The sequence below is a fragment of the Xiphophorus hellerii genome, chromosome 18, assembly GCF_003331165.1.
Source record: "Xiphophorus hellerii strain 12219 chromosome 18, Xiphophorus_hellerii-4.1, whole genome shotgun sequence".
In the NCBI taxonomy this organism is placed as follows: Eukaryota; Metazoa; Chordata; class Actinopteri; order Cyprinodontiformes; family Poeciliidae; genus Xiphophorus; species Xiphophorus hellerii.
The window spans coordinates 1,767,951-1,795,932 of NC_045689.1; the positions used below are offsets into that span (position 1 = coordinate 1,767,951).

At 41.1% G+C, this 27,982-nt stretch overlaps 2 protein-coding genes across 3 annotated transcripts; both read left to right on the forward strand.

The window, feature by feature from the left end:
• The first annotated feature begins 66 nt into the window (after window positions 1–66).
• On the forward strand, window positions 67–8,474 carry eif4h (eukaryotic translation initiation factor 4h). 2 transcript variants are annotated; one of them, XM_032544962.1, is made up of 8 exons: window positions 67–190; window positions 2,899–3,086; window positions 4,016–4,080; window positions 4,220–4,316; window positions 5,461–5,544; window positions 5,814–5,963; window positions 6,364–6,479; window positions 8,059–8,474. In XM_032544962.1, the coding sequence occupies exons 1-8, from the start codon at window positions 141–143 to the stop codon at window positions 8,062–8,064; spliced, it is 756 nt and encodes a 251-aa protein (XP_032400853.1). In that variant the 5' UTR covers window positions 67–140; the 3' UTR covers window positions 8,065–8,474. The 2 variants fall into 2 exon arrangements, with proteins under 2 accessions (XP_032400853.1, XP_032400854.1); XM_032544963.1 differs by lacking the exon at window positions 5,461–5,544.
• Window positions 8,475–15,759: 7,285 nt separating this feature from the next.
• Window positions 15,760–27,189, forward strand: LOC116707927 (uncharacterized threonine-rich GPI-anchored glycoprotein PJ4664.02-like). Its single transcript, XM_032545633.1, has 17 exons — window positions 15,760–15,957; window positions 16,028–16,223; window positions 16,486–16,571; window positions 16,682–16,775; window positions 16,878–17,006; window positions 17,322–17,508; window positions 17,579–17,748; window positions 18,776–18,888; window positions 19,572–19,688; window positions 20,169–20,348; window positions 20,458–20,593; window positions 21,289–21,441; window positions 21,529–21,621; window positions 23,039–23,148; window positions 23,600–23,792; window positions 24,827–25,161; window positions 25,315–27,189. Exons 1-17 carry the CDS (start codon window positions 15,760–15,762, stop codon window positions 26,929–26,931), a joined length of 4,107 nt encoding a protein of 1,368 aa, XP_032401524.1. The 3' UTR covers window positions 26,932–27,189.
• Window positions 27,190–27,982: the final 793 nt, after the last annotated feature.

The following is a 27,982-nucleotide window of genomic DNA, read 5'->3' on the forward strand; positions in this document are numbered from 1 at the left end:
TAGTTTAGTTTAGTTTAGTTTAGTTTAGTTTAGTTTAGTTTAGTTTAGTGCGTTTGTTGTTTCCGGTCAGGCGCTGAGCGGGCAGCTGAACCCGCTCGGCTGTGACGTGTAGGACCTTCCTCTCCGACACAGCAGCAGTAATGGCGGACTACGATGATAGGGCCTACGGCAGCTTCGGCGGCGGCAGAGGGTGAGTCCTCGTTCCGAAACCCTAACGTAGAGTCGGACCGGACCGGCTTTTTCTGAATCCCGGCTCCGGACCCCAACCACACACGCTGACTGGACCGGTACTGATAACTATCGGCTCGGAGCTCTTTGAGCCTCTGCACTCTGTGAGCAGGCCGCGCTGGGGTGTGGGGAGGGAGGTGAGGGCGGCCGGGAAACACCGGGGATCCTGGAGCTAACCGCTTCAAAAAATGCAGTGATGTGGCGCATCTGTCACCGACCAGAACAGCATGGTTCTGGTCGGTGTTCGTAACAGTGATCGGGTTCCGGTGCCGGGCGGCACCAGAGGCGCGGCAGGTGGAGGCTGAGGTGGAGCCGGGTTGCTGCTGCAGGCTGCCCGCATGGCTGCATCATGTGTCCGCAGAGGCATCCACAGGTCCCACAGTGAGCCCGAGGATCGATCGCTGCGATCAGATACCGACACCGGACGGTTCTCGTGTTCCTGGTCGGGGAGGCTGCTGGTTTCTGACTGTTTCAATGGTTTTATCTGGAAACCAGTTGCTTTTCTTCAGCATGTCTGCATCTTTCATTGAACGGCTTGATGCGTCTATAGGTTCCCATTCACTCAGATTATTCATTCAAATACCCGATTCAGTTACATTTAGAATCCTGAAGTCGACATTTTAATTAAAAATACACAAAAAAATTCAGCTTTTAAATATAAATAGATGAATTTTTCAGCCCCCCAAATCCTTTGATTTATTTGTATAGTTTGTGCTTACGTTTTTTATTCCAGTTTGCTGGAATAAAAAATATTAGTAGAGAAGTGCATCACTATTTAAATATGTGACATTTACAGGAAAATACCAGAAAATATTCTCATTCACCTACAAAACATGAATAATAAACGTATAAATCCTTAAATCTGCCAGTTATGGAAAACTCAGCTGGAAATGTTGTAACCTGGCAACTGTAACTGGACACTTGATCACATGATCAATACTAGATTTATCTGTGATGATTGGTTAGAGGTGTTTGTGATGCAAGAAGAGTTTTCAGGAGTGAAGTCTCCTCAGGACATCGGATCGTATTTTAAATCCTGCAGCTCTTTGATTGGATGTGGATGCTGTGGAGTCTCCTGTAGCAGTCAGTTCTGCTTTAAACCTGAATATGCCTCTGACTGAAGACTACTAATTTGGTTTTGCTGCTCCTCTTTAAATCTCTGCCTGGCTGTACGGTTAGAAATGGGCGGCGAGACGCTGGAGTAGGGGATACGATGAATGAAGGAGACAGTTTGAACTTCCTCCTGAAGTCTCCTTTTCATCTCCTCTGGGATTTGGGGTCATAGTTTAGGTATTGTTTCAGCTTTTGAGATGCCAATCTGCTGCTCTGTTGTAAAAATACCTTGTTGCCACGGCTACACATCATAACAGCTGCCTTAAAGTAAAGAAGTTGGAGCAAAAGCATTCTGGAGGGAACCTTTGGGTCGGCCATGTTTGTCTTTAAACTGGTTTCATGCAGAAACCAGTGGAAATGCCTCCAGTGCTCTAAGCTCTACTGGTGACTAGAAGCTCAGAGTTTTGTGTCAGAACTTTATAATTAATCAATGTTATTTACTTCATAACCAAAGGACCAAACGTGTTCCACCGTCAGTTTGTTTATAGTAAACAAGTGAAACGAAACTGAAACTGTTGGTGTTGGTAGGAGAACCGGACTGCAGATCAAGAACAGATGCTTCATTTTAATATTTATTCATGTTTTTCCTCAAACAATATTTATTTATCTGTGAATGATTGTTGTTTCAGTACATTATAATTATTATTTCTATAATAGAATCTGCTGGGCATCAATATTTGAAACTGGTCAGTTTGTCTCCATCTTGCTGCTGTTTGTGTTCTGGATGGTGGAGGGATTGGGATGGTGCTATTTGTTTGGTCAAGTGATGCTGATGCAGCAAAGGATTATGGGATGTTTAACTGAAGCAGAAAAGCAAAGTGAGCAGTTCTGGTTGGTTTTCATGGAAAATGAGAATAAAACCTTTAATATCTGTAAAAATTCATCGACTGTTTATCACCCAAATTTTCATATGAGTGCGTTCTTAAAATCTGTGATATCTCTAGATTTTACTTTATTAATTTTTAGGGTCTTGAAAAAAAGATGCTCCATGTTTTATTTGGCAATGAAAAATAAAATTATAGATGTTAATATTCATATTATTTCACTGTTGAAGTGTTTATACCTGAATTTGAAAAACACTTTCCTAAAATACATTCATAATTTTTTAAAATAATTTTTTATGCCTAACTTTTTATTCATTTTTATATTTTTGGATTTTTCATTAGTTTTTATTAATTTTTATGTATTAACGTTTTTTTTATGAAATGTGTTTTTGTTCCTTTATTTTTATTCATTTTATGTATTTTTGAAATGTATTTATTAAAATAGTTTTTTACCATTTTTGTGTGCGCTGCAGCAGCTTGATGGAGAGTTTACTGAGGAATGGGAGGAAACATCAAAGTGATTATTATTCTGATGAGATAAAAATCTAAATTTTCTTCTCCTGAATTTTCCTCTGTAAGGATGAAACCAGATCCAGACAGTTTGGTCCTGAAATGGTTTGCAGAATCTCGGCTCTGCAGGTTTTCTGTCTGAGCAGAAAACTGTCAGATTGTTTAGCAGCATCAGGAAAACGTGCTCAGGATGTTGAGCCTGATTTTGTGGTGCGTCCCTCAGGCCGCGCGGCGGCGGAGGGTCCGGAGGCCCCCGGAAGCAGAAGGAGCTGCCCACAGAGCCCCCGTTCACAGCGTACGTGGGAAACCTGCCTTTCAACACGGTGCAGGGCGACATCGACGTCATCTTCAAAGAGCTCAACATCCGCAGCGTGCGATTGGTCCGAGACAAAGAGACAGACAAGTTCAAAGGTGAGCGGATGTTATTGTTTTGATCCGGTCGGAGCGATCTGGGAACGTTTAGGGAACATGGATTCTTCACTTCAACGGTTTAGTGATGAAGGAAAGTTTATTTTACGGCACCAAAACTCAAACATCCATCAAGTTCATCAGGTTTTTGATCAGAGAATCAAACTGAACATAAATCCAGTTTATGGACCAGCAGAATTTTAACTTTAAATTAATTACTTAATAGTGAGAATAATAATTTGAAATAAATAGTATGACAGCATATTTAAGCAAGTAGAATATTTTTAATAAATAAAATAAAAACATTCAAGTAAATATTTTCAAACATAAACAAGTTAGATAAAAAAAATACTATTTTAAATATGAAAACTAATAAATAGTTTTCTATCAATAAAATAAATACATAAACAATACATTCTAAAATATTAATAATCTGCTATATTCAGCGTTTTGCCCAGTGTATAATCAGCCTGGCGGGCCACCAGGCTTTACTTTGGTCCCCACTGCATTAAGCATTGTTTATTTATTTTAGCTTTTTTAATGCCTGAGATTTTAAGACTTTATAGTTGGTGGTCAGGTATTAATCTTCCAATAATACATAATTATCAAGTAATATTTTAAAATTTAAACATTTTTAACTCAAAAATCTGGCAGTCATCTACCACTGAGCTTAGCAGGTTTTCTGGGGGAAACTATGTTAAAAATATATTCCAATAAAATACTTTCCTCAATAAATATAAAAACATTTCTGAACACATTCATTACATTAACAGTTTATTCTTGGAAACTATAATTAATAATCTTTAACTGGAATGTGTTGAGCAACTGTGCACTTGATTTTTAAAGCAATTCAACATTATTATTATTATTATTATGCCTAACGGCTCTGAACTCGGTGAGACTCCTGACTGAGTTTGTTTTTGTCTCTTCAGGTTTTTGTTATGTTGAGTTTGATGATTTGGAATCTTTAAAAGAAGCGTTGACGTACGACGGCGCGGTAAGTTTCCGCTCAAAACGGTTTTTTACTTTAATCATTCAGTAAAAAACAGACTGACTCCAGACTGCCGGGGGATGATCAGGAGTTCAAACAGGTGGTTCCGTCCTGTGAGGCTAACCTGACCCTTTGACCTCTGCAGTTGCTAGGCGACAGGTCACTGAGGGTGGACATCGCAGAGGGACGAAGGCAAGAACGAGGAGGGAGTGGCTTCGGCTTCAGGAAAGACGACGGTAGAGGTATGAGCACCGAAACGCCAGCAGGTGGCGCCAGGTGTTTGGAGAAGCCAACAGCAGGAGAACAAATCAGTTTAAAGTTTAAAGATCCCGGACGAGCCCCCGGTCAGATGAAAACCAGACCTGGATTATATAGAACAGGCGCAGAGGGAAAACATCCAGATCCCTGATCAGATGAGATGTTAGCCGCTGGTTTAGCTAGTGAAAGACCTTCCAGGTGGGTTTACCTGGTTAACATGTTTCTGCTGATTCCAGCTGTGCAGGGCGCGTCGTAGACACGGCGTCCAGCCTCATGCTGGGCCGGTTCTGGTTCTGGTTTTCTGCGTCGTTCTGGTGTTTTAATGAGGCTGCAGCTTTGATTCATGATCCAGGATTTTATTCTCCTTCTTTTTGTCCTGAACTGTTTACTGAAGGTTGAAGAAAGAGAAGAACAACAAATCATGCAAACGGAAACTATTGAGTTTGTTTTAATTTATCACCTGGTCAATTGATTTATTGATTATTGATTCCAACCATGCTGTTTATTAAAGCTAGAGATTTAATATGAATCTATTATTTGGTTCTATAAACGGAGTTAATAAATAATGAAAAGCAGCTGATTGTAGTAACAGGGTTCATGCTATAGGTGGCGCACCATGACAGGAATGTTTCAAACAGCTGAATTAGTGTTTCAGCCAGCTGGCCAGCAGTGTGCAGCAGCAACAGGGGAGCCTGGAGAACCTTTGGCCCACAGGAACATCTGGATCAGGACTGAACTGTGGGAGACAGAAAGGAGAATATCAGACAATAATTAATAATTATAATTACTAATAATAAATAAAGTTATGAGAGTTTTAAGTATTTAGATCAAATGTTTTTAAGTTTGTTCTGACGCTCCTCTTTCTCCATCCTCCCTCTCCTCTCCTCTGACCAATAACAGCTTCTGTTTCTGAGCTTCACTGCTACTGCTTCTAACGCCTCCTCTGATTGGCTGATGGGACACTAACAAGCTCCGCCTCCTCACTAGCTGCTTCTAGAAGGAGATGCCGACTCCTCCTCCTCCTCTCTCTCCTTACAGCCTCTTTTCTCCTCCTCTCTCGCCCTAACCTCCTCCTCTCCTCTCTTCTTCTTCTCTCCTGTCGGTGTTAAACTCCCGTGTCGTCTGCAGGACGAGGAGGTTCTCGAGGAGGTTCCCGAGGAGGAGGCGGAGGACGGGACTCGCGAGATGACTTCTACGACCAGCAAGGAGGAGGTGGGGTCAGATGATGCTGGCCAATCAGACGGCTGCTAGCTGGGCTGCTGCCAATCAGACGGCAGCAGGGTAGTTTGACTTACGAGCGACTTTTTAACTGAAATCAGATCCAAGCAGCGTCAGAGTTGCTCTACTTGTCCAGCAGGTGGCAGTGAAGCTCGCGGAAGCCCCTCCCCCCCGTATTGCTTCCCATCATCTCTTTCTGTCATCTCATGTTCACGGCGCCCCTGGTGGCGGTAAGCCGACTGACGGTCCGCTCGTCTCCGCAGGTTTCAGAGACGACGACTACATGGGGGGGCGGAGTCGAGGCGGCAGCAGTCGTCCCGGCGACCGGCCGCGGGGAGGCGGAGGAGCGATGGGTCGCTTCAGAGACGGGCCGCCGCGCGGCGGAACGACAGACTTCAGGGAACCGTCTGAAGGTGGCGCCACCTGCTGTTACAGCTCACTGGGCTCTTTACAGAGGAAAATGATTATTTGCTCAAATTTAAACTTTTCTGAACAGATGATGGAATTTGAAAATCCTTCAATAACAACAGGAAAGTTTTCACACCCTGACTGTTGGAGTCTGAAATGATCGCCTGGGAAAAGGAGGGAATCACCATAGCAACCAGCTGTTCAGTGTCTTCCTTCAAACATCAATCAGATCCATATGAGTCTAAAATAGGAACAAAAACTCAAATAATTCCTGAACTTTGACCCCAGATCACATCAAGTCCCCTACTCTAACATCTAGTTAATCCCAGCTTTTGCATCAAGCTGAATTCAGCCTGAGTTTGAACGCTGACATTAACGTGTGTGTGTGTGTGTGTGTGTGTGCAGAGGAGCGTGCACAGCGGCCCCGCCTCCAGCTGAAACCCCGGACCGTCTCCGAACCGCTCAACCAGGTCGCCAACCCGAACTCCGCCATCTTCGGCGGAGCCAAGCCGCGAGAAGAGGTGATCTCAAAGGAGAAACCATAAGAGACTGACGGCGGGGGGGGGGAGGGGCGGGGGGGGAGGGAGGGAGGGGGGAGGAAGGGGGCGGAATCAGAGGATGAGTGAACTCTGGGTTAAAAACGCGGAATGATTGAAGCGGCACAGTTAGCATTCCTTCAGACAGACGGCTGGACGGACGGCGAGGAGAAGCTCCTCCTCTTCCTCTTCTTCTTCCTGTTGGAGCAGAATATTTATTCTTAGTGGGAATAAATGGGAACCACAGACACTCTGTTCAGTAACAAACCTGTACACACAGCGAGCAGCTCGCCAATGCATGTCCAATCTGGGTTTCACCTCCGCTTACTGTGATGTCACACCTGCATCCTCCCGTAGCCCCGCCCCCAGCAGGTCAAACCTGCACCACGCCCCGCCCCTTAGACCTCATTGGTCAGGGTATAGACAATTCTCTCTTTGCCCTGCCCCTTTTTTTACGTTTCCATGGTGACTGATCTTCAACTTTTATTTATCTGCTTTTATTCCTGAAAGGGTGGGGCTTACCCTACAGGCCCCGCCCCTTCAGGTTGATCCCCTGGTCTCACCTGCTCAGGTGGAGAGAAACGTTGCCTTCACTGTCCGCAGGATTTCCCGAAACGCCGACTCACAGGTCACATGGTGACCACCGAGGGGCGTGGCCTGCTAAGCGGCCCGCTCTCATTGGTTGTCAGGCGGTGATGTCATCCACTCAGAGGAAGAGCTCTCCTCTGATTGGTCCGTTGATCCACACTGAAAACAGGAACGTTCCGGCTTTTCCTTCTCCGCTAAAACGTAACTGGGAAGTTTATTCCCTCCGTTCAGCCGGGAACGGTTTTCATTTTAGTTTCATTTTAGTCAAATTTCCTGGAAACTTTCCAGTTTCATTTCTCCCCACAGGGTGGCGCTCATGCTGCTTTCTGGACGGTTAAGTTTTTACAAACAGCTTTAATTACTGGTTCTGGTTCTGAGTCGGTTCTGATTCTAAATTTGCTGCAGTTATTCATTTATTTTTTTAAAGTTTTGAGCTGCCATCTCTGGACCAGAAGAACCGGCTCCTTCATTTCTGTGCTGATTTCTACGACGGCATTTTAAATAGAAAAACAAGGAATACGTTTCTGCCAAAATACTCAGAAATCTTAAAAATAATATCAGAAATTTTCTGGAAAAAAACAAGGAAATTTCTGATCTCCAAAAGTCAAAAATTTGCTAGAAAAACTAAGGAATTAATTTCTGAACTCCAAGAGTTCAACATTTTTTAAAAGCAGAGAAAAAAATCAAAAAGTATGAGAATAATCTTTTTGACTTCTTTTCTAGAACATTTTTGAGATTATTCTCAGTGTTTTGGTGGGAATGTACTCCTTTGTTCTGACTACAAGGTGCCGCTGTAAGTGTCTGAGTAGCAGAGCGGATCTGTGAGGTTCTGGGTGTTTAGCTGAACGGATCGTGAATGAAGGAGGAAAGAAAGAGATTCTGAAATGTTCTGTTTAAATTCTCATCTGCTTTTTTCCCCTTCTTTCTTGCTGCGTCTCCTCTCCCCGACTCTGCTTCCACCTGTCTTTGAATGCAGCACTGACTCGTTTAAAGCCGCCGCCACAGACTCCCCCGACCAGACGGTGGCGCTAACACGCCTTGTTGCCAACCCAGAAGAAGAAATTAGAAGTTTTGTTTGTTTCAGTGTGGATCAGACGCAGACTTCCACCGAGATAAATGTTGTAAAGTCCAAACTCTTCCTGTCCAATAAAGCTGGATCTTTGGTTTGTAGCTCCAACTGTAGCGTGTGCTTCTTTTGGTTTGTCGGACCGGGTCACCGGGTCTGGGTGTCGGTGTGGATCTGGACCGGGTCTGGGTTCGCTTCCCGTCTGACAGAGCGGGTTTTCTTTAGTGGGACGGTGAAAGGACGACGTTTTACTTAATCTGCCAGCTTTTTGTTCGTTTCTTGATCCAATCTGTTTATTGCAATAAAACTGTGTCATCATCATCCAACACCGACCCGGGTGAGTTTGATTTCATGGCGGAGGAGGGCGGGTTGCTGCCGGGTCCGTTTGGACGAGCAGCAGAACCGGCGAGCTGCTTCCATTTACTTTAGTTACTTTTTGAAAAGAGTACTTTTAGGAGTATTTTTACTTTTACCTGAGTAATTTTATTATAAAGTATTTTTACTCTTGAGTAAAATTTTTGGATTTTCTCCCCACTGAATGAAAAACTAAAAGAAAAAACAGACAAACCTGCCGTTTCTGTTTTATATTGAAAGAAACTGATTTGGAAAAACTTCAATATTTTTATTACATGAATTATTGTAATTTTCGACCTTAAAGTAACAAAATTTCCATGTGGCTTCATAGTTTGGTCCGTCTGATGATGTCATTTTTAAATATTAAATGACTGGTAATTTGACCAGTTGGTACTTTTTACCAAATACTTTTTACTCGTCATTTTTTGATACTTTTTTACTTGAGTAAAAACATTTGGAGTATTTCTACTCTAACAGTTTTTGGGTTCTCTGCCGCCTCTGCTCAGAAAACTTCGACCACTGTAACCTTGTGAAGGTCTTCAAGGTCAAACCAGCATCAAAGTCGACCCCATTTTTATTTTTTATTAATAGAAGTGAAACATTTAAATCGGCGGTGGGAACACTTCCACTGATAGCTGAGCTGCTTTTTGATCGTTTCAAAAACATTTAGCAAAGTTAGCTTCTCCTAAATACATTTCCTGGAATAAAGATATAATTTATTTAGCTGTTTAGTAAAATTTTAGTTGAATAAAGTTTGATATCTGTCCTGGAAGTTTTGTTTATCGACTGTAGTCAAGTATTCACATACAGTATATGCTTTTATTTTGAAGTAGTTTAAGCAGCAGTTCCATTTCCTCTCATTTTTTCAAAACTATTGAAATAAATATAATCAATTCAAAACAGTCATTTGTTTAGTTAGCCAAACTGAATAAGTATAAAACTGAAACCATTAAATGTCTATTTAAAACAGGGGGGGCCAAACTCCAGTCCTGGAGGCCCGCTGTCCTGAAACTTTTAGATGAGCCTCTGCTGCACCACCTGATTAGAATAATGAGGTCATTAAGGTTCTGGAGACCTGATCCACACAAGGAGGAGGTAATGAAGCCGTTTCATTCCAGTGTTTTGTACCTGTGGCTCATCTAAAACCTGCAGGACAGCGACTGGAGGCCTGGAGTTTGATTCAAAAGAATCACTTCCTGAAGCGCAAACATTCAGAAACAGCCGCAGTAACAGCTCAGGCCTGCTGAGGGCGATGTAACGTGGTGAGTATCAACATTGTTGAATGTAGCGCTTTAGCAGCGCTGACCTTTATGATGAGTGTTTTAAGGTTAGCGCAGCTAGCATTTTAGTTAGCCGTTCTCACCGCTGATTATAATAAAATGAAAACCTTCGTCCCAGTTTTGGTTGCTGCTTCCTGTTCGCTGAAATCCTCCACTTCCTGTAAATTCTCGGTTGTTCCTGGAAGTCTCTCCAAAGTGTCTCAAGACCAAGATGGCTTCTCCAGGACCTTCAGTCTTTACTGGGCAAAAGTTTTAGAACACCTCAGATTTTTCAAGGTTTTTCCATGAAATGATGCAGTTTAATGTCTCATTGCTCTAAAACAAAAGTAATTGTAGTTAGAAAAGAAATTGTAAAATCAATTTGTAGACCAGAACTGGTTCTAGACGTTTGACTCATTGAAGTAGCCGCCTTTGGCAGAGATTAAAACTAAACACATTCATGGTTTCATCTTCAGAAAGTTGTTCCAGCAGTTCCCATGACTGTGGGAACTGCTGAACGTTGCTTTGGTTTCTCTCTCCTGTCCAGTTTACCATCTCATCATTTCTCCTTCCACCAAGATAAATGTAAAGTCTAAACTCATTTCAAGGTTTTTAGATAAAAATCTTGAAATGAGTTTCAAGGCAAGTTTTGGGTCAATCCTTGGTTTAGGATGAACCCTGACCAGGCGGCACTGCAGAAGGCCTTGGTAGCCATTTTGGTTCAGGACGCCTCCCACTCTGAAAAGGTCGTGGAGCCCGACTCCAGTCTCCGCTCTCTGTGTCCGCAGGCGACATCGATACTTTTGAGGAGCGATTATCAGATGCACTAATGGATGCTGGCCGGTTTGATGACAGTTGTTCGTCTCGCCAACAGATCCACGGTCACGCTGCGCGTCTTTCCGTCCGACTCTCAGTTTTTCTCATTCAAAACATTTTGATGTGAACAATGTTTTTCGCCAAGCATCTTACTGTTTGACACCAGGCACACGTAAAAGTCCATCTCTGGTCGGATGTGACCGGCGGACGTCAACGAATGTCGGCGCTGCATTGTTACAGAACAGATTTAAATTTTAACTAATTTTCTGTTCCCTGAAAATATTCAGTTTAGTGTTACTTTACTTTACTTTACTTTACTTTACTTTACTTTACTTTACTTTACTTTACTTTACTTTACTTCACTTTACCCTTTTAACCTCTGGTAGTTCAGCAGTTGGCTTCGTACCGATTCCAGTTATTCATTGGACTTTAATGATTTGAATGGAAATACAGAACAGGAAAGATTTCGGGAGTTGTTGTTGTTATTATTATTATTATTGTTGTTGTTGTTATTATTATTATTATCGTTGTTGTTGTTGTTATTATTATTATTTTATTTTTTTGACCCGTAACGTAAAATGTCTCTCTATTGTTCTTGTTGACTGAGAGGTCCAGAAACCTTCTTCCTTAAGGTTCTGACCCAACACAGAGTCCGTCAGGAGCCGGTTCTGTTCCCGGTTCAAACCCTCAGAGGATGAACTTTGACCCGATGGATGCCATGCCTGATTTCATCTCTGACGTTTGTCTGTTTTAATGATATTTCTAAGAGTGATCAGATCCGTTCCACCCAGCTGGACTTCCTCATACCGGCGCCGCCGTTCGCCTTCAGGGTCGGATTATTTACGCTCAGAGTAAAGATGAAAACCTGCAGCTCCTGTTTGGATGACGCACAAACTCCTGCAGAGCTCAGTCTGCTCCCCTGAACAACCCGCCCAAGGCTCCAGGTAACCTTTGACCTTTGACTGGGCTGCCGACATTCATTGAGTTTTGACCTTTTTGCGACGTTATTCTTGAAGGTTTGTTGACGATCCACATCGGTTCGGATCCAGGACGGATCAGGAAATTCAGTTTTACTTTGGGATCCGATTCTCTTAAGTTTCCCTTCTTATAAACCAGTTACATTTACTGGTTTATAAGTAAACCAGTAACTGAGTTACATTTACTGAACTATTTTCAAAAAATTTACTTTTAGGAATATTTTTGCTACTTTTTACTTTTACCTGAGTAATTTTATTATGAAATATTTCTACTCTTGAGTAAAATTTCTGGATTTTCTTCTCATGTTTTAACCAAAATTCACCAGACTCAGACACACCTGCAGTTTCTGCTAGAGTTTAATTATTTATGTTATTGAAAGAATCTGATTTTGAAAAAAAGTTTCTGCCTAATTTTGTTAATTATATGAATTATTGTCATTTTGAGCCTTAAAATATCAAAATTTGGGCGTGCCGTGGCGGCGTAGGGGATAGCAAGACCGATATTTGGAGGCCTTGAGTCCTCCACGCGGCCGTCGCGGGTTCGACTCCCGGACCCGATGATATTTGCCGCATGTCTTCCCCGTTTCCTGTCAGCCTACTGTCATATAAGGGACACTAGAGCCACAAAAGACCCCCTGGTGGGGTTAAAAAAATCAAAATTTGTTTGAGCCCACAGACTTTGCTCAGTTTGGAGTTGCAGTAAACGTGGCTGTGATTTTACACGCCTGTTTTCTAAATAATCATGTTTCCATAACACATTATTGCTGAAGTGGAAGTGAAGAAACCTGAAGAACCGGAGGCGTATCAAATTGTTATGAACTTAATGGTCTAAAGTGGATGAGATTTATGGTTTTTGTTCTGGTTAATCCTAAATTAATTTGTCTTTGGGTCACAGAGCGTCCCGATCATTGCTGGACCAGATCTGACGTCACTGCAGCTGATTGTGATGAGTTTCACTGTAAACGTCAGAAAACCCGAGAGTTAAAGGTAAACCGAAACCTTGAGAAGAACAGGAACCAGGTGACGGGATAATATGTGTCCTCAAGCGAAAAACCATGTTTGACAGATGAGCAAAAACAAAAAGCAAAGAAGAAAAACATCTTAAAATCCCCTTTTCATTGTGACATAACAGAATGAACACATTGAGGTGATGGAGGGAAACAAACCTTTTATTTCCAGACGTCCCGCCTCTGCATTCCGGGCGCCGCGTTTCACGCGGCACAGGAACGATCTCTGGGATGAACTTCGTTAACCCGGCACCAAGTGGACGGGCCAAACGGATCCCGACCCGCCCTGGTCACTGCGGCGGTCCGCAGGGCTCCGTTTTCAACCCACTGACTTCTGACAATATTCTTGTCATTGTTATGTTGATGATATCCAGGTGCTTTTCAAACTTCTTCCAAATTAAGTTTAAAAACTGCAATTTTTTTCTGAATTCAATTATTGAAGGAAAAACGAGAAAAACCAGCGGTAGAGATGAAGCAGGTCCTCGGCTCTCTTGGTTATTTTAGTTCAATCTTTGGTTAAAAACCTTGAAATGAGCTGCAGCTCTTTAAGATCATGTCTCATCTCTGGTTCGTTCCTGTTTCCAAACTCAACCATATTGTCTGTTTTCCAGAAACGGAAATCTAACTCCAGGCTTTAGTTTCTTCATGACTGCGTCGCTCTGAGCGTCTCACCAAAACCAGTCGGTCCAACATTTAATGTTTATTGTCTGCAAATTTATTGCTGTTATCTCACCTTGGTTTGTTAAAAATATCCCAAAATTACAGCATAATAACAAACATATATATGAATTCTGTAAAATAATGCATTCCCACTTTTTGTTGTCAAAGAATAATGTAAAATAATATTAATCTGTCTTCATTTAAACCTGGTTTTCTCTGTTGAATTGGAGTTTAACACCAGAGTCGGGTATTAACTCATTTACCTGAATAATGTTTTAAATGTACTTTTAAGAAGTAATGTTACGTTTTCCTTTTACTTGAGTCATTTTGTTATGAAATATTTCTTCTCTTACTTGAGAAAAATTTCTGCATTTTCTTCCCACTGAATGAAAAACAACATAAAGTGAAAATCCACCAGACGGATTCACACCTGCCTGTTTTCTACTGAAAAAATTTGGGAAAATTTTATTTTGAGAAATTTTCTTTTTTTGTTACTTATAGAAATTATTGTCATTTTGTTCTCTAAAATACCAAAATTTCAACTTAATTTTATATTTTGGGCTGATGATGTAACTTATAAATACTAAATGATTGATAATTTGATCAGTTAACAGCACTTTATACTTTTTACCAAATATGTTTTTACTTTACTTGAGTATAATAATTTTTGGATGCTTTTTCCTCCTCTGGTCTGATTCCTTTCTAAATTGAATGCCTCCCTGCCGCAGCGTCAACATGTCAAACATTTCTCAAACGTTGGATGAAACGTCGCAGACTTTGACTAAACATCCGTTAAAAACAGGACATTTCATTTTCTGAGTTTTAAACTTTGAGTTTAACGTTTTAACTGTAAATGTAGCGTCTTCCAGCAGGTATTGAAACGAAAAGTCTGTCAATGAAATCTATAAATACATATTTTATCTCCATGTAATTCCAAAATAAAAGCCTTTAAGCAGATTGTGAAAGGTCAGCATCTATAAAACATCATCTATTGATGACAGTAAACAGCTTAGATTTTTCTTTAATTATGTTTCTGTTTCTCCTGGTTTGGTAATAAAATTAAAATAATTACTGGTTTTAAACTGATCCAGGATTGAGTCTGCAGACAATTCCACAGATTTATTCTTTTATAAAATAATCTGCCGGTGAAACTAGAACTTTTTCATCAAATTTAAAGAATTATTCACTTAAAACAATTTTCTATGTTGCTGAAAAGTTATATGTTACTTTTACTTTATTTCCAGTGTAATAAGACATTTGCACTAGAAATCAAACGAAAATATTTGGTCAAATGTTGTGTTTTTACAGTGTAGATGCACCTGCACATATTTCATTTCTTGTGAAGTTCATGTTTTTGGGCTGTTTGCAGGTGAAGTTTTGTTTGTCGGTCAGTAAGTCTGATTGTGATCAGATCTGTGATGGGTGATCAATGAACCTGTGAGGAACATGGAGGACGGCGTGTCGCGTGTTCCCACCACCTTCACGCTCAGAAAACACCGAGGCGTTTCACTGAGCGGAACAATGCAGCTGATTTGGTTCTGGAGAATGAGGATATGAAGTGTTTTTGAGTGCAGCGTCACACGCCCTCCTCTGATGGAGATATAAACGGTCCGCCGTGGCGTCGGATCAGAACTCCCTCAACGCTGCGCTGAAACATCCAAAGGTTTGAAGATGCAAAACATTTCCTGGCTTTTTAAAAACATTTTGCATATAAGAGATTTTTAAATTACATTCATTGGTATTTAGTTTAGTTTGTTTAGATCTGTTTAATTTTCCTGTAACACTTTATTTGATCACACTGCAAAAACAAAATCTGATCAAGTTTTTCTGGTCTGGTTTCTACGGCACATGTTGTAGTGCGCCTTAATTAAGACAGAATAACCTTAAAGTAACTTTTCAGCAAGATACAGGAGCTTTTACAAAGTAAGTAATAATTGATATTGATGAAAAAGTGGCAGATAAGTTTACTTATAACATGACAAAAATGTTTTCTTATAAACTAATTTATCTGCCAAAAGAACCAGAACGTTTTCATCAATGATCAAGAATTATTGACTCCAAACGAGTTTCTGTCTTGCTGATCAGTTATTGTTCAGTTATTTTGTCAGATATTTGCAGTAGAAACTCGATCAGATTTTGTGTTTTTGCGTCAGAAACATGAAGGAGTTTTTGTGACTGTTGTCTTTGGTAAATAATGACATTTTTAAAGTTGCATTAAAAGTGTCATTATTTAAAAAATGACAACACACCGTCACACACAGTTCTGATCATTTTCCTTAAAGTTCATTTTCTTTGTGATTAACTGATAATAACAGGACTTATCTTTTGCTTCACTTCCATGTTTTCATCAGAGACTCAGTCGGTTTGGGAACATTGATTTTTTAGCAGCTGTTTGTTGGCAGATTTTAACTGTAAATATTCAGCGTTTAAATAAGAGCCTGAAGTGAAACTCTGTTGTTCCTCAGATCCAAACTGCATCCAGTTCTGCAGCAGCTGGAACAGATAAAGTTTGACGCTTGCGGTCCTTGCAGCTCTACCATGGCAGTCGGAGCCTCTCTTCGCCTCCTGGCAGCGTTGATTCTCACCCTCCCAGGTTTCGCTCAGAGCTTCATGCCGAACTCCTTCTTCTCCTGGACGCTGAGTCATCGTGACATCACCCAGATCGCGATTCTGAGGAAAACAGCTGAGGTTTGCCGGGACGTTGCTGCTGCAGAGGGCAGAAGCTTCACTTTGGAGGTGACTGACCTGGAAGTGGTCTTCTGCTCAAACATCCTCAACATGATCTGAGTTTCATTTTTGCCCCCAGATAACCGACACACTGTCGGTTAACAAAGTCCAAACGGCCTGCTCTGTCCCGCTGCCCGGCTTCCCCGTCTCCAGCGAGATGCTCCAAGCTGCAATCAACAGCGTTCACGACAGCAGCGACGCCCTGCTGTCACCAGACCCGGCCTTCCACTTCCACAGCGAGGCCTTCCTCACCGGCAGGGACCTCATCACTCAAGGTATAACTGCAGCACAGAGTTAATCAGAGAAATGAGAATCATCAAATTCAGAAATAAGGGTTGGAAATATTTCAGTGTAAGTCATCTTTATTATTAACGGTGTGAAAGAAGCAACGATAAATGCTCATATTGAGGAGGACAGAACTGCGGCTGCTTCATTGACAAACTTGGTCCAGTTTGTGACGCCAAATGGCTTCAGTGATGTTGCATCTGTTCTACTTCTTTCCTTTAGTTTTTCATGAATCTTTTGTCGATCTTTCAGGATTGTCGTCTCTAAAAGCTTCTGTGAAGGAGCAAAACTTTCAGGCAGCCAGAAACACTCTTGGAAGAATCTGTCACACCCTCCAGGTGAGGCTTGGGAACGACAGAGTCCTCTTTCTTTGGAACCAAGATACTTTTAAAAAAGATTGTTATTTATTGTTAATTGTTAATATTTCTATTTGTTTTTTTATCTTTAGGACTTTTACAGCCACAGTAACTGGGTGGAGTTGGGAAGAACCGCAGCTTACAGCGCTCTGATCAGACCAGATCAGCCTCTGGAGAACCTGGCAGGTAAAACACTGCAGGGAATCTAAAGCAACAGACATGGAGGTTTAACAAATCTTCAATTAAAGTAAAGAACATGATAAATAACCAGCTTTCTGAACGCATCAGGTCCTGATGTTCCAACCTGTAAGAGCTGTGCTGGGCTGAGCTGCAAAGACAACATACTGCCTGCAGTCCTGGAGCAGGGACTTCTCACCTCAGGCTACTACAGCACCGAATCTCCAGCAAAACCTGCAGGTAGAAACTTTAATTCCTCTGGAAAAAAACAGATTCTTCTGTTTAGTGTCCAGAGGGGAAGGACTGCACCTACCCTGGACATTTCCAAATATTATGACTGTAAGGGGCATAACTGAGACGTGGAGTAGAAGAAACACACACATACGCCCACACCCCAACATACGCACACACACACACACACACACACATATTTGTCCCCGTTGTCCGAGTTGACCCTCATTTCCTGCTGGTGGTGATCATTTGACTGATGGTCGCCTCGTTTCACCAGATTCTCCGTGACTCTTACTGATCTGAATCTATGTGTATTTTTTAAAGGTAAGTGCAGCCACGGTGGTGTCTATGACCAGACGAGCAGAACCGAGCCAACCGGCGGTATCAACAAGGACACAAACTCGTCTTCTCACGGGCAGCTGCACCGAACAGCGGCGGACCTGGCCGTGGACGCCACAGTGGACCTGCTGGAGGACATTAGAGTCGCTATCGGAGACAGAGCATTCCTGAGGTAGGAAACGCAGCGAAGCCTGCTGCCCAGTGTCCACATGAGAAACCTGATTGGTTCCTGTGTCCCACAGACTGATGGACATCTCACAAGCACCTGCGCTGGTTTTTGTGGTGGACACCACGGGTAGTATGGGTGATGACATAACTTATGTCCAAACAGTCACAGCTACAATCATAAATGAAAGAAGAGGAACACCGATTGAGCCCTTCGAATACATTTTGGTCCCTTTCAATGATACAGGTATCCAACCAGCAGAAGAAAAATAACCTTTTTAATTTATTCCCAGGTTTGCATTCAAGTCTCCTCTGTTTCTGATAATTATGTGGATGTCTGCAATCAACAGTCAGATGATTAGATAATTCACACACCTGCTATAAACTTACATACATACATAAACATATTCATGACACCCTTTATTAAATCAATTTCTCTTAGGTGTAATACAAATAGCTCAAAATTAAAGTACATTTTTGGGTACTGGTGAGTGGACCGGTACCGGGCTGATTCTGAGCCTTCAAATCATTTCAATTTCTTTAACTTATATGTTGTGAAAATAATGTTTGTTTCAGCTACATGAATTATCATGCACAGCAACAAACAGCATATCACTACAGCTTAGAGCAGCTCATTGGAATATTAATTAGCCTGATCTAAAAACATTTCACTAGATCAAACCCTGAGAAGTTTTAACTAATGTTATCAAACGTTATGAAGCCAAAAACCCTCAAACATTTAGGACCAACCACAAGAATCAACTTATTTAAAGTTAAAACTCAGTTTCACACAAACACAAAGACGCTAGCATAAATGTTTGGCTGTTGAACTGGACCATTCAAGGATGCTATCAAGCTAATTTTCTATTAGCAGCTCCACTCTTCTTTTTTTATAACATAACATTACCAAGATACATTTAAAAAACCTTTACCTTGGCTTTTTCTATTCTTCCTCTTTGTTTTCTCTGTCCTTTTTGGGACATTGTTTTGCTAATTTATCTTCTATCAGTGATTTGGAGGTTTGGATGCGATCTGCACGTTGCACGGCAGTTCAGACCACCGGCCACTAGGGGGACCCCAAGAGCAATTTGTTTTTTCTTTTAGCCCGCTTAAAGAATGATTTCTACATGATCAAATATATATTATTGTAAATTTAAAAATCACAATTTTATAATGAAATTGTGTTTCTGTTAATGTAATCACAGAAATTATTACTAAAAACATAAATAAATCAGCTCCATTTTGGGGAGTTCACAGTTCTACCTCCTCTGCAGAATTTGGTCCGGTGATGAGAACAACGGATGCAGATGAAATGATGACCAAGATAAACAGCCTGACTCCTAGTGGAGGTGCAGACGGCCCGAAGATGAGCTTGTCTGGACTGAGAGTGAGTCGACACTGGATTTTAATAACCTCCATCAAAAACATCCCACAACCTAAATGCACATGGATCCAAAATGTTTCCACTCAGCCAAACAGTGAAGTTCCCCTTTTTACTGGTCTGTCTGGTTCCGACCTGTGAGGCCTGGATCATGATCAAATCAACGACATTTGATCCTTGGTAGTGATGTGTGGATTGATACTTAAATAATGATACTTTCATTACTTGAGTCACTTAAGATAATAAATCTTAGCAAGAACTCGTTAGAAAGCAATTGAATTATTGAGATCTTTCCTAAATAAGAGAATCTTTACGAAGGCAGGAGAAGTTCTGGAAAATGAAACAGACCGAAGGGAAAACAGTAAATATCACGTTTTTTATTGACAGAAGCTGATTTTGAATTTTTTTTATTTTCTTTTTTTATTTTAATCTTCTTTATTTTATTTTTTGCTATTTAAATGAATTATTGACATTTTCGTCTTTAAAACAAATCACCATCTGATGGTGTAATTTTTAAATATTAATGATAATTGGATCAGTTACTCAGTACTTGAGTAACTGATCCAATTAAGAAAAGTAATACTTTTCTTACTTTTACTTGAGTAAAAGTTTGTGCTGCTGCCACTGGAGTGTAATATTTTGGTAATCTGCTTCTCCTGTAAATAACGATTCTTGTTTTTCTCTGACAGCTTGCCCTGACAGCAGCTCCTCCTTCTTCCTTTATTGTTTTGTTCACTGATGCTGAAGCCAAAGACGCGTCTCTGAAAAACGCTGTGACCGCTCTGATAGAAACCACGAAGTCGAAGGTAAAATACAGATGAGGCCTAATGGGCAGTATGAACTTTATTTGCATTATTTTCCAGTTTTCCAGTTCCTACAACTCTTAAGCAAGTTCATTGTTTAATGTAAGATAAGTTCTGCTATTTGTGTTGTAATACTTATGTGAATTTGTTGTTTAAGTTTTATTGAAATTTAAACCAAATTGGCATAACTATCAAAATTACTTAATGCAGAAAAAACATTGAGATATTTTTTTGTCCATATCACCCAGCTCTACCTGAACCTGTTCAGGTATTAGCTACTGTTGCTAACCGTTGCGTAGCAACGGCAGCTAATACCTGGCAGCGAGTCTTTAACGTCTCAGTGGAGGAAATTGATCCGTAATCCAGACTGATAGATCTCAGTTTGAGATCAGGAAATGATTTGTTTCTTTCTTTCTGCTTCATTTTGTTGAAAATCCACACATTACTTATGGATGGTGTTTATTAATCTTTCTCTTCTTCCAGGTCTTTCCCATCTTGACCTATTTTAATGCCAGACGACGCAAAAGAACTGTAACTGTAGCTTCTTCCAAGCAGCTGGATCTGGATCTGGCCCAGGCGTCTGGAGGTCTGGCCATTGAAATCAGCAAGTCCCAGATTTCTGCGGCAACTCCTATTATAGAGCAATTTTCAGTCGGAGCCGTGGTGAGACTCTGAGTCTGAACCTTGGATATGGAGAAACGAACAAGTCTCCAAGTCGTTTGCCGCTTTGTTTTTCATCGGCGCAGCAGCTTTCCTTCCTGTTCTCCTCCAGGTCACCGTTCTCCACGCGGCGGTGGATCCCGGCACGCCGAGAAATTTGACCTTCCTCGTTGACACGACTCTGAGCTACGTGCTGATTTACATCACTGGAGACTCATCTCTCACCTTCACACTGACAAGCTCAACAGGTTCAGTTCAATACAATCTGCTTTTAACCTAGTATGGCTCCACCTGTCGGTGGCCTGTTGTAATAACACAAAGTCTTACCAAGTGTTTTTATCTTTATTTGAAGGGATGTGCATCTCTGCCAGAGCTGGGTACTAACTAGTTACATTTACTGGAAAAATGTTACATTTACTTGGGAAAATGTACTTTTAGGAGAAATTTTACTGTGCTGTGCTTTTTACTTTTTCTTGAGTAATTTTATTCTGAAGTATTTCTTCTCATACTTCAGTAAAATTTCTGGATTTTCTTCCCACTGCATGAAAACAAACATGTTTTAACCAAAAATCCACCAGACAGACTCACACCTGCAGTTTCTCTTAAAGTTTTTTATTGAAAGAAACTGATTCAGAAAAATGTTCTTTGCCTGATTTTGTCATTTTGTAATTATGATATTTATGACTCCTTTTGGTCTTTCTGGTACTGATGGTGTAACTTTTACATATTAAATGATTGACTGATCTTAACTTTCATGAAGATTCCTTCATGTTCAGGTGTTATCAGTCTTCAGGCCTTCTAATAAAGTGTTAGCAAAATATCTTAGCACACTTGAAATAAGAGAGAACTAAATTACAACAAACGTTTTTAGGCAGTACTGACTTATTCACTTCTTTTGCTTATAGAAACAGCTACATTTGTTAACATTTATTGTAACTTCCAGGAGTTTCTCAGAGCTCCAGTGAGTCCAGCGGCTCCCTGGCATCGATTTCTACAGCAGGAAACCTGTGGGTGTTAAGGCTGAACCCTGAGAACCAGGCAGGGCAGTGGGCGATCGCGCTCAACTCCAACACCGCCTACACAGTCAAGGTCACAGGTGAAGAAAGAAAGGTCTGCTCAGAGGCTTTAAATCTTTATTTTTTCCAAATCTGAGATTTATTTTCTTTTTGTGTGAATGCATTAGGTCGGAGTTCCTTGAACTTTGTCTACAACCTCGTTGAACCACAAGAGGGCACCAACGGCAGCGTCATTCCCAAGGAAGGACGTCCCTCCACAGGTCAGAACCCAAAATATCACAATATTAACCATCCTGAAGAGACTCAGTCTCTGTTCTCAGACATTAACGCTCCTGAATTTTGTTTTTATAATTTGTTCAAACAACCTGAAAAATAAATTGAAAACTAGATGCTGTCATGTTGTGTGTTTGTTAACTGGATCCAGATCAGCTGAGGCAGCGAGTTGATCTGAAGATTTAATTAATAAAAAAAACCTGGAAGCACAGGGAGCCAGAGGAGAACAAAACACATCAGGAACAAACAAAAGCAGAAGGATCATGACGGGGGAACAGGATTAAACAGGAGCAACTGAGAAAGAGTTTTATACGTCCTGGGGAGATTTGTTACCAAACAAGGAAACAGACGGCTGATTGGAAACGGGTCCAGGGGTCAGGAGAGAGAGAGAGAAAGTGGCACAGGGGGCGAGGGACTAAAGAATAACTAGACCTAAGAAACATAATTAAACTGGAGTAATATAGAATAACTAGATACAAGGAATAAATGTAGTAAACTAGAATCAATACACCGTGTTCCAAATTATTATGCAAATTGGATTTAAGTGTCATAAAGATTAAATTTTTTGTTGTGCTATTACATTTATAGATGATATTGTGTGACCAGGCTCTTTGAATCACTATAATTAATTTCAGAGAGCTGGTTGATTAGTTTGTCTGCTGAGATCAATTAAAGGAAATCTACTTCAGAAGGATGTTCCACATTATTAAACAAGCCACAGGTTTCAAGCAATATGGAAAGCGAAAGAATCTCTGATGACAAAAATCATCAGATAGTGTAGTGGCTTATGACAAAATATGAAAACATTCGATATTTAATGAAAACTGAAGCGTTTATCGTTCTGTGAAGAGATTTGTGGCTGATTCTGAACAAAGATGGTTTTACAGATAAAGGCAGAATGAGGAAAGTTTCTGTTAGACACATTCATGGGATTAAGAGAGCAGCTGTGTTAACATGTAACTGGGTCTGTTAAGATGTTTTTGATTGAAATAGCTTTTAATTTTAGTACATGTGAACACTTAATGCTGCCCATTCAAAGAATGACCGTGTGCAGTTCTTTATAATCCATAAAATGTTTAGAAAATCTGCTGTACATAATAATTTGGAACACGTTGTAAGGAAGAACTGAGCTAAAGTAAAACAGAAACAAGAAGAACTGATCAAATAAAAAGAAATTATGGAAAACAAAATAATAAATAAACCTCAAAACATCTCAGGATCCTAACAGACGACTTTTTTAAAACATCAAACATTCAAAACTTTTCCAATCTTCAGATCTACAGTGAACAACATCTCTCTCCTACTAAACAAAAAAACAATCAGATGACTTTATTTGTTGTATTTCAGTTTGGACTCCTCTGTCCTGAACTGTCTCAGTGACTCCGTCTCTTCTCTGATCTTTAGGTGATAACGTCACTCTGTGGGTCACCGTCACAGGAAGTGACACAGCCACAGTCAGAGACGTCTCTCTGTTCGACTTCTCCAGATCAACACAAGTCAATGGATCAGTCCAGGTATGCAACGTTCGCTTTGTAGATCAATTCACCTCTTCAAGAGATTAACTCCAGATTATGACCCAACTCTTTTCTGTAAAATCACAGAAATTAAATATCAATTTAGCAGGAAATAGTCTTAATCTGGAATGCCTCATGTAGGTAAATCTGGTAAAATTACAGAAGAGGATTAAGGCAGCGGAAAAAAATTTATTCTGACTTTTTTCTCAAAATTCTGGGGATCTCAGCAGAATAAAGTCTGATTTCTGAGAAAAAAGTAAAAATTATGAGATTAACGTGAGATTTTTTTTTCTTTTCAGTGGCTCTAATTCTCTAACATATAAGACACACAAAGCATAGTAAAAAAGATAATACTGTGTCTAAATAATATAGTTTTTAATGCATCATTTGGTGGAAACACTGAATAGATTTGGATGAGGAACCAAGTTTTTGTGTTTTGTTTTTTGGACAGTCGATAGGAAACGGCGACTATCTGGTGGCGTTCAGTGAAGTCCCGGCAGGGAGCTTCCTGCTTCAGCTGACGGGACAGGAGACGAACTCCACCTCCGCACCAACCAGCTTCCAGAGACAGGCTTCCACACAGATCACACCCTCCAGTCTCTCTGTTACCGTCAGTACCCTTTCTGTTCACTCCGGTCTGCAAGGTGTGTCCACCACTGTGAAATATACACGAAGGGACAAACACCATGGTTATCTGAAGGATACACTACCTGTAGGGCGGTTTTCTCAAATTGTGGTTTCCAAACCACTGGTGGTCCGCGGGTGTCCCCTAGTGGTCTGTGAGATACTGCATGTAAACAACCGAGCTCAAAGTGCAACGCTACAGTTAGCTTACCAAAGTACTGTGTTTAAAAATAGTAATGGATTAATGGCTTAAGACTGGGTCACTAAAATGGATGGATCATCCATCAAAGCGATCACCCATCGCAGGTAGCGATGAGTGACCCATCCGTACCTGCGATGAGTGACCCCACCTCTCGGCCGTTGACATCTGGAGAGGCACCAGCACCCCTCACGACCCCAGTGGGATAAGGGTGTAAGAAGATGGATGGATGGATGGATGGATGGATGGATGGATGGATGGATGGATGGATGGATGGATGGATGGATGGATGGATGTATGTATGTTGGGCTACCTACTGGCTAAAAGAAAATGTCTGTTTTTGCCAACTCTACTCACGTCTATTTTTCTTTTATTATGCTTCTAAATTACAAATATCCCTAAAATGTTTTTAGTGCACACAACACTGAGAGCTTTTTTGACTTCCATGTGTTTTCCATCATTGGAAAGCTTAGAATCTTTACTCAGAACTTCTCATGGTTTTATTGTGGCCAGTCACACTTGTGAGTCGAGCTTTAGGCATATAGCACTGGAAAAAAGGTTTAGTTACTTTTTTAGTACATTTCCTAAAAGATAAAAGAAAATAACACATATGTGCACATACATAGTTTTATTCTGGAGTTTCATAAAATGGACAATATTGACCTGACTTCAGATGTGATTTGATTAAGTTGATTACTATGTTGAATCAGTGTTTGATCACGACTTTAGAATTGAATTGAATTGAATTGAATTTGAATAAAATCAGTCCTTTTATTGCTCGAATTGATTACTGTGGTTACCTCAACAAAAGATGATTCAAGTTACCATTTTTAACCAGAATTACTCCATCGATTTAAAACCAAACATTTTTTTCCTTTCCTTTATACCAGGCTCAAGCTGACAGCCTGAGCATCGAACCTGGCTCCAGCGTCTCCGTATCTTTCACCGTATCCTCAGAGGAAACTGGGACATTCACCATACAAGCCAACAACGACCGCGGCTTTGGCACCGCACGGCGTACCTCGGTGAGCATCGGCGCAGGTGATGGCGGACAAGCCAATGGCACAGTGACCTTAGCAACTCCAGCTGATGCTGCTTCAGGAACAGATGTTTCCCTCACTATTGTTGCCGAGAACGCTGATGGTACTGAAATTAACTACGTTGTGCTCAGGTTTTCAATATCTACCAAGGTGAGATATGACACAGCTGGGCATGTTCAGAAATCAGATACTTGCATCTGATTTCTGAACACAACAACTTGTTGTGTTGAACACAACAAGATGGAGGGTTATAAGTTTTTAAAATAATTTTCCTTAACCTCGTTTACCTCCTTCTCTGTCCAGGTAACTGACCTGTCTGCTCCAGTGTGCCAGGTAGTCAGAATGTCAGGTGTTTGTCCAGCCTCTCCTCTCTTCTGTGCATCTGTCCACTGGGAGCTTGTTGTTAATTTCACAGATGGAATCAGTGGGACTGGAATTGAAACCATTTCTCTACGCCAAGGGAATGGTACTTTGAAAACCAGCAATGTGGTTGAAGTAGGGGGGGAGAATATAACAGTAGTTTCTTACAGCTCCACCTGCTGTTCACAGAATGTACAGCTAGCTGCTGTAGACAGAGTGGGAAATGTGGGCACATGTACAAAAACCGCTATAGCCCTTACTACACCTGCCCCAAGTAGCACACCTTCACTTGTGACCAACATCAGTCATATAACCACAACCATTCCTGTGCTCAACAGCACCTCTGCTTCTACACCAATGCTTATCGCCGAGAACATGGCAGTAGTCCCAAAGATGGCTGGGACCACTCCTGTGACTACACCAATGCACATGACCAACACCACTCCCGTGACTACACCAATGCACATGACCAACACCACTCCCGTGACTACACCAATGCACATGACCAACACCACTCCTGTGACTACACCAATGCACATGACCAACACCACTCCTGTGACTACACCAATGCACATGACCAACACAACTCCTGAGACTACACCAATGCACATGACCAACACAACTCCTGAGACTACACCAATGCACATGACCAACACCACTCCCGTGACTACACCAATGCACATGACCAACACCACTCCTGTGACTACACCAATGCACATGACCAACACAACTCCTGAGACTACACCAATGCACATGACCAACACCACTCCCGTGACTACACCAATGCACATGACCAACACCACTCCCGTGACTACACCAATGCACATGACCAACACAACTCCTGAGACTACACCAATGCACATGACCAACACCACTCCCGTGACTACACCAATGCACATGACCAACACCACTCCCGTGACTACACCAATGCACATGACCAACACCACTCCCGTGACTACACCAATGCACATGACCAACACCACTCCCGTGACTACACCAATGCACATGACCAACACCACTCCTGTGACTACACCAATGCACATGACCAACACCACTCCTGTGACTACACCAATGCACATGACCAACACAACTCCTGTGACTACACCAATGCACATGACCAACACAACTCCTGTGACTACACCAATGCACATGACCAACACAACTCCTGTGACTACACCAATGCACATGACCAACACAACTCCTGTGACTACACCAATGCACATGACCAACACAACTCCTGTGACTACACCAATGCACATGACCAACACAACTCCTGTGACTACACCAATGCACATGACCAACACCACTCCTGTGACTACACCAATGCACATGACCAACACCACTCCTGTAACTGCAACCAGCCCTGAAACTCCAAATGTCCCTCACAATTCAACTCCTGCCCAAACTACAAATAGCTCTGTCGTCACTACAGTTTTTGAAACTGCAGGTACAACTATCTCAACATCCACTGGAGGGGAACCTGTATGCTTGTCCTATTCTCTGTGCATTGCAGCTATGATTTGTTCAATCCGAGTATTATTCTTCAATGAGGCAAATTGAAATGTATGTAATTGACTTGAATGTGTCTCTATAATGGGATTAAATTGACTAAATATTTGTAGTGCCTCAGCTCTATATTAATTTAATGAATTGAATTGATTTTTGTCTGGGAGTAAATAATTTGAGCAGATTTTAATTGTAGTTTATGAAGCACTGTTAAAATTGCATGTAATTTGAATTATTTTAGCTTCTGTTTAATATGCCTGTCTTTTTTGTTTGAGAGGTGGAGGGGGAATTCATGCAAGAACTGTTAAAGTGATTCTGTCAACTAAATAAATGAATATACTTACAATTGAGACTTGTCTTATTGAATCTTATTGTAGCCAATAGCACTACTTACACTGCCCTGCATTAATAAATGCATTACGACCAAAAATCTGCCTCCTATTCTATTTATAGAATAGGATAAAGGGCAACATTTTTACAAGTAACTAGTAACCATGAAGGACTGGCCTCTTAAAATGGTCTTTGCCCTGACCTTTGAGACCACATGGGATGGTTTTATATTAGTTTTTTCTACATTTTGTGTATGACTTTAACTGCATGTGTAATTTTATTTTAGGTTTTATTGACTACCTTTTCTGTTTAATGTGTTTTATTTTCCCACATTTTTACGTGTTGTACTTTGGTCCAACATCATAATTTTGTGGACTGTATGACTGAAGCTTGATTGGATCAGATTGGAGTTTTATTTTTGCATGACTGGAAAATAAATAGAAAATGGCGAAAATAAGGCTGGGCTGAGCCCCCTGTACTGCATAGTGTTAGGAACGGCCCTGGATAAAAAAACTGAAAACTATTAATGTTAAAGTTTTAGTTCCCAACTCTAATGTTGTGCATTAGTGCAGTGTTTCCCAACCCTGGTCCTCAAGGCACGCTGACCTGCATGTTTCAGATGTTCCCCTGCTTCAACACATCCCATTCAGATGAGCACAATTCAGCAAAACCCTGCTGATCAGCCATCAATTGCAATTTGTGTGTTGAAGCAGGGATTTCCTAAAACATGCATGGCAGTGTGCCTTGAGGACCACTGTTGAAAAACACTGCGTTA

What these genes read in the sequence shown, in the direction of transcription:
- LOC116707927 (XM_032545633.1), top strand. Translation starts at nt 15,760, where the DNA reads ATGGCAGTCGGAGCCTCTCTTCGCCTCCTGGCAGCGTTGATTCTCACC. An exon ending in CTACACAGTCAAGGTCACAG is followed by an intron (nt 21,442 to 21,528) that starts GTGAAGAAAGAA and finishes TGAATGCATTAG; the next exon opens with GTCGGAGTTCCTTGAACTTT. An exon ending in GGAAGGACGTCCCTCCACAG is followed by an intron (nt 21,622 to 23,038) that starts GTCAGAACCCAA and finishes TCTGATCTTTAG; the next exon opens with GTGATAACGTCACTCTGTGG.
- eif4h (XM_032544962.1), top strand. Translation starts at nt 141, where the DNA reads ATGGCGGACTACGATGATAGGGCCTACGGCAGCTTCGGCGGCGGCAGA. An exon ending in AGCTTCGGCGGCGGCAGAGG is followed by an intron (nt 191 to 2,898) that starts GTGAGTCCTCGT and finishes TGCGTCCCTCAG; the next exon opens with GCCGCGCGGCGGCGGAGGGT. An exon ending in CTACGACCAGCAAGGAGGAG is followed by an intron (nt 5,545 to 5,813) that starts GTGGGGTCAGAT and finishes TCGTCTCCGCAG; the next exon opens with GTTTCAGAGACGACGACTAC.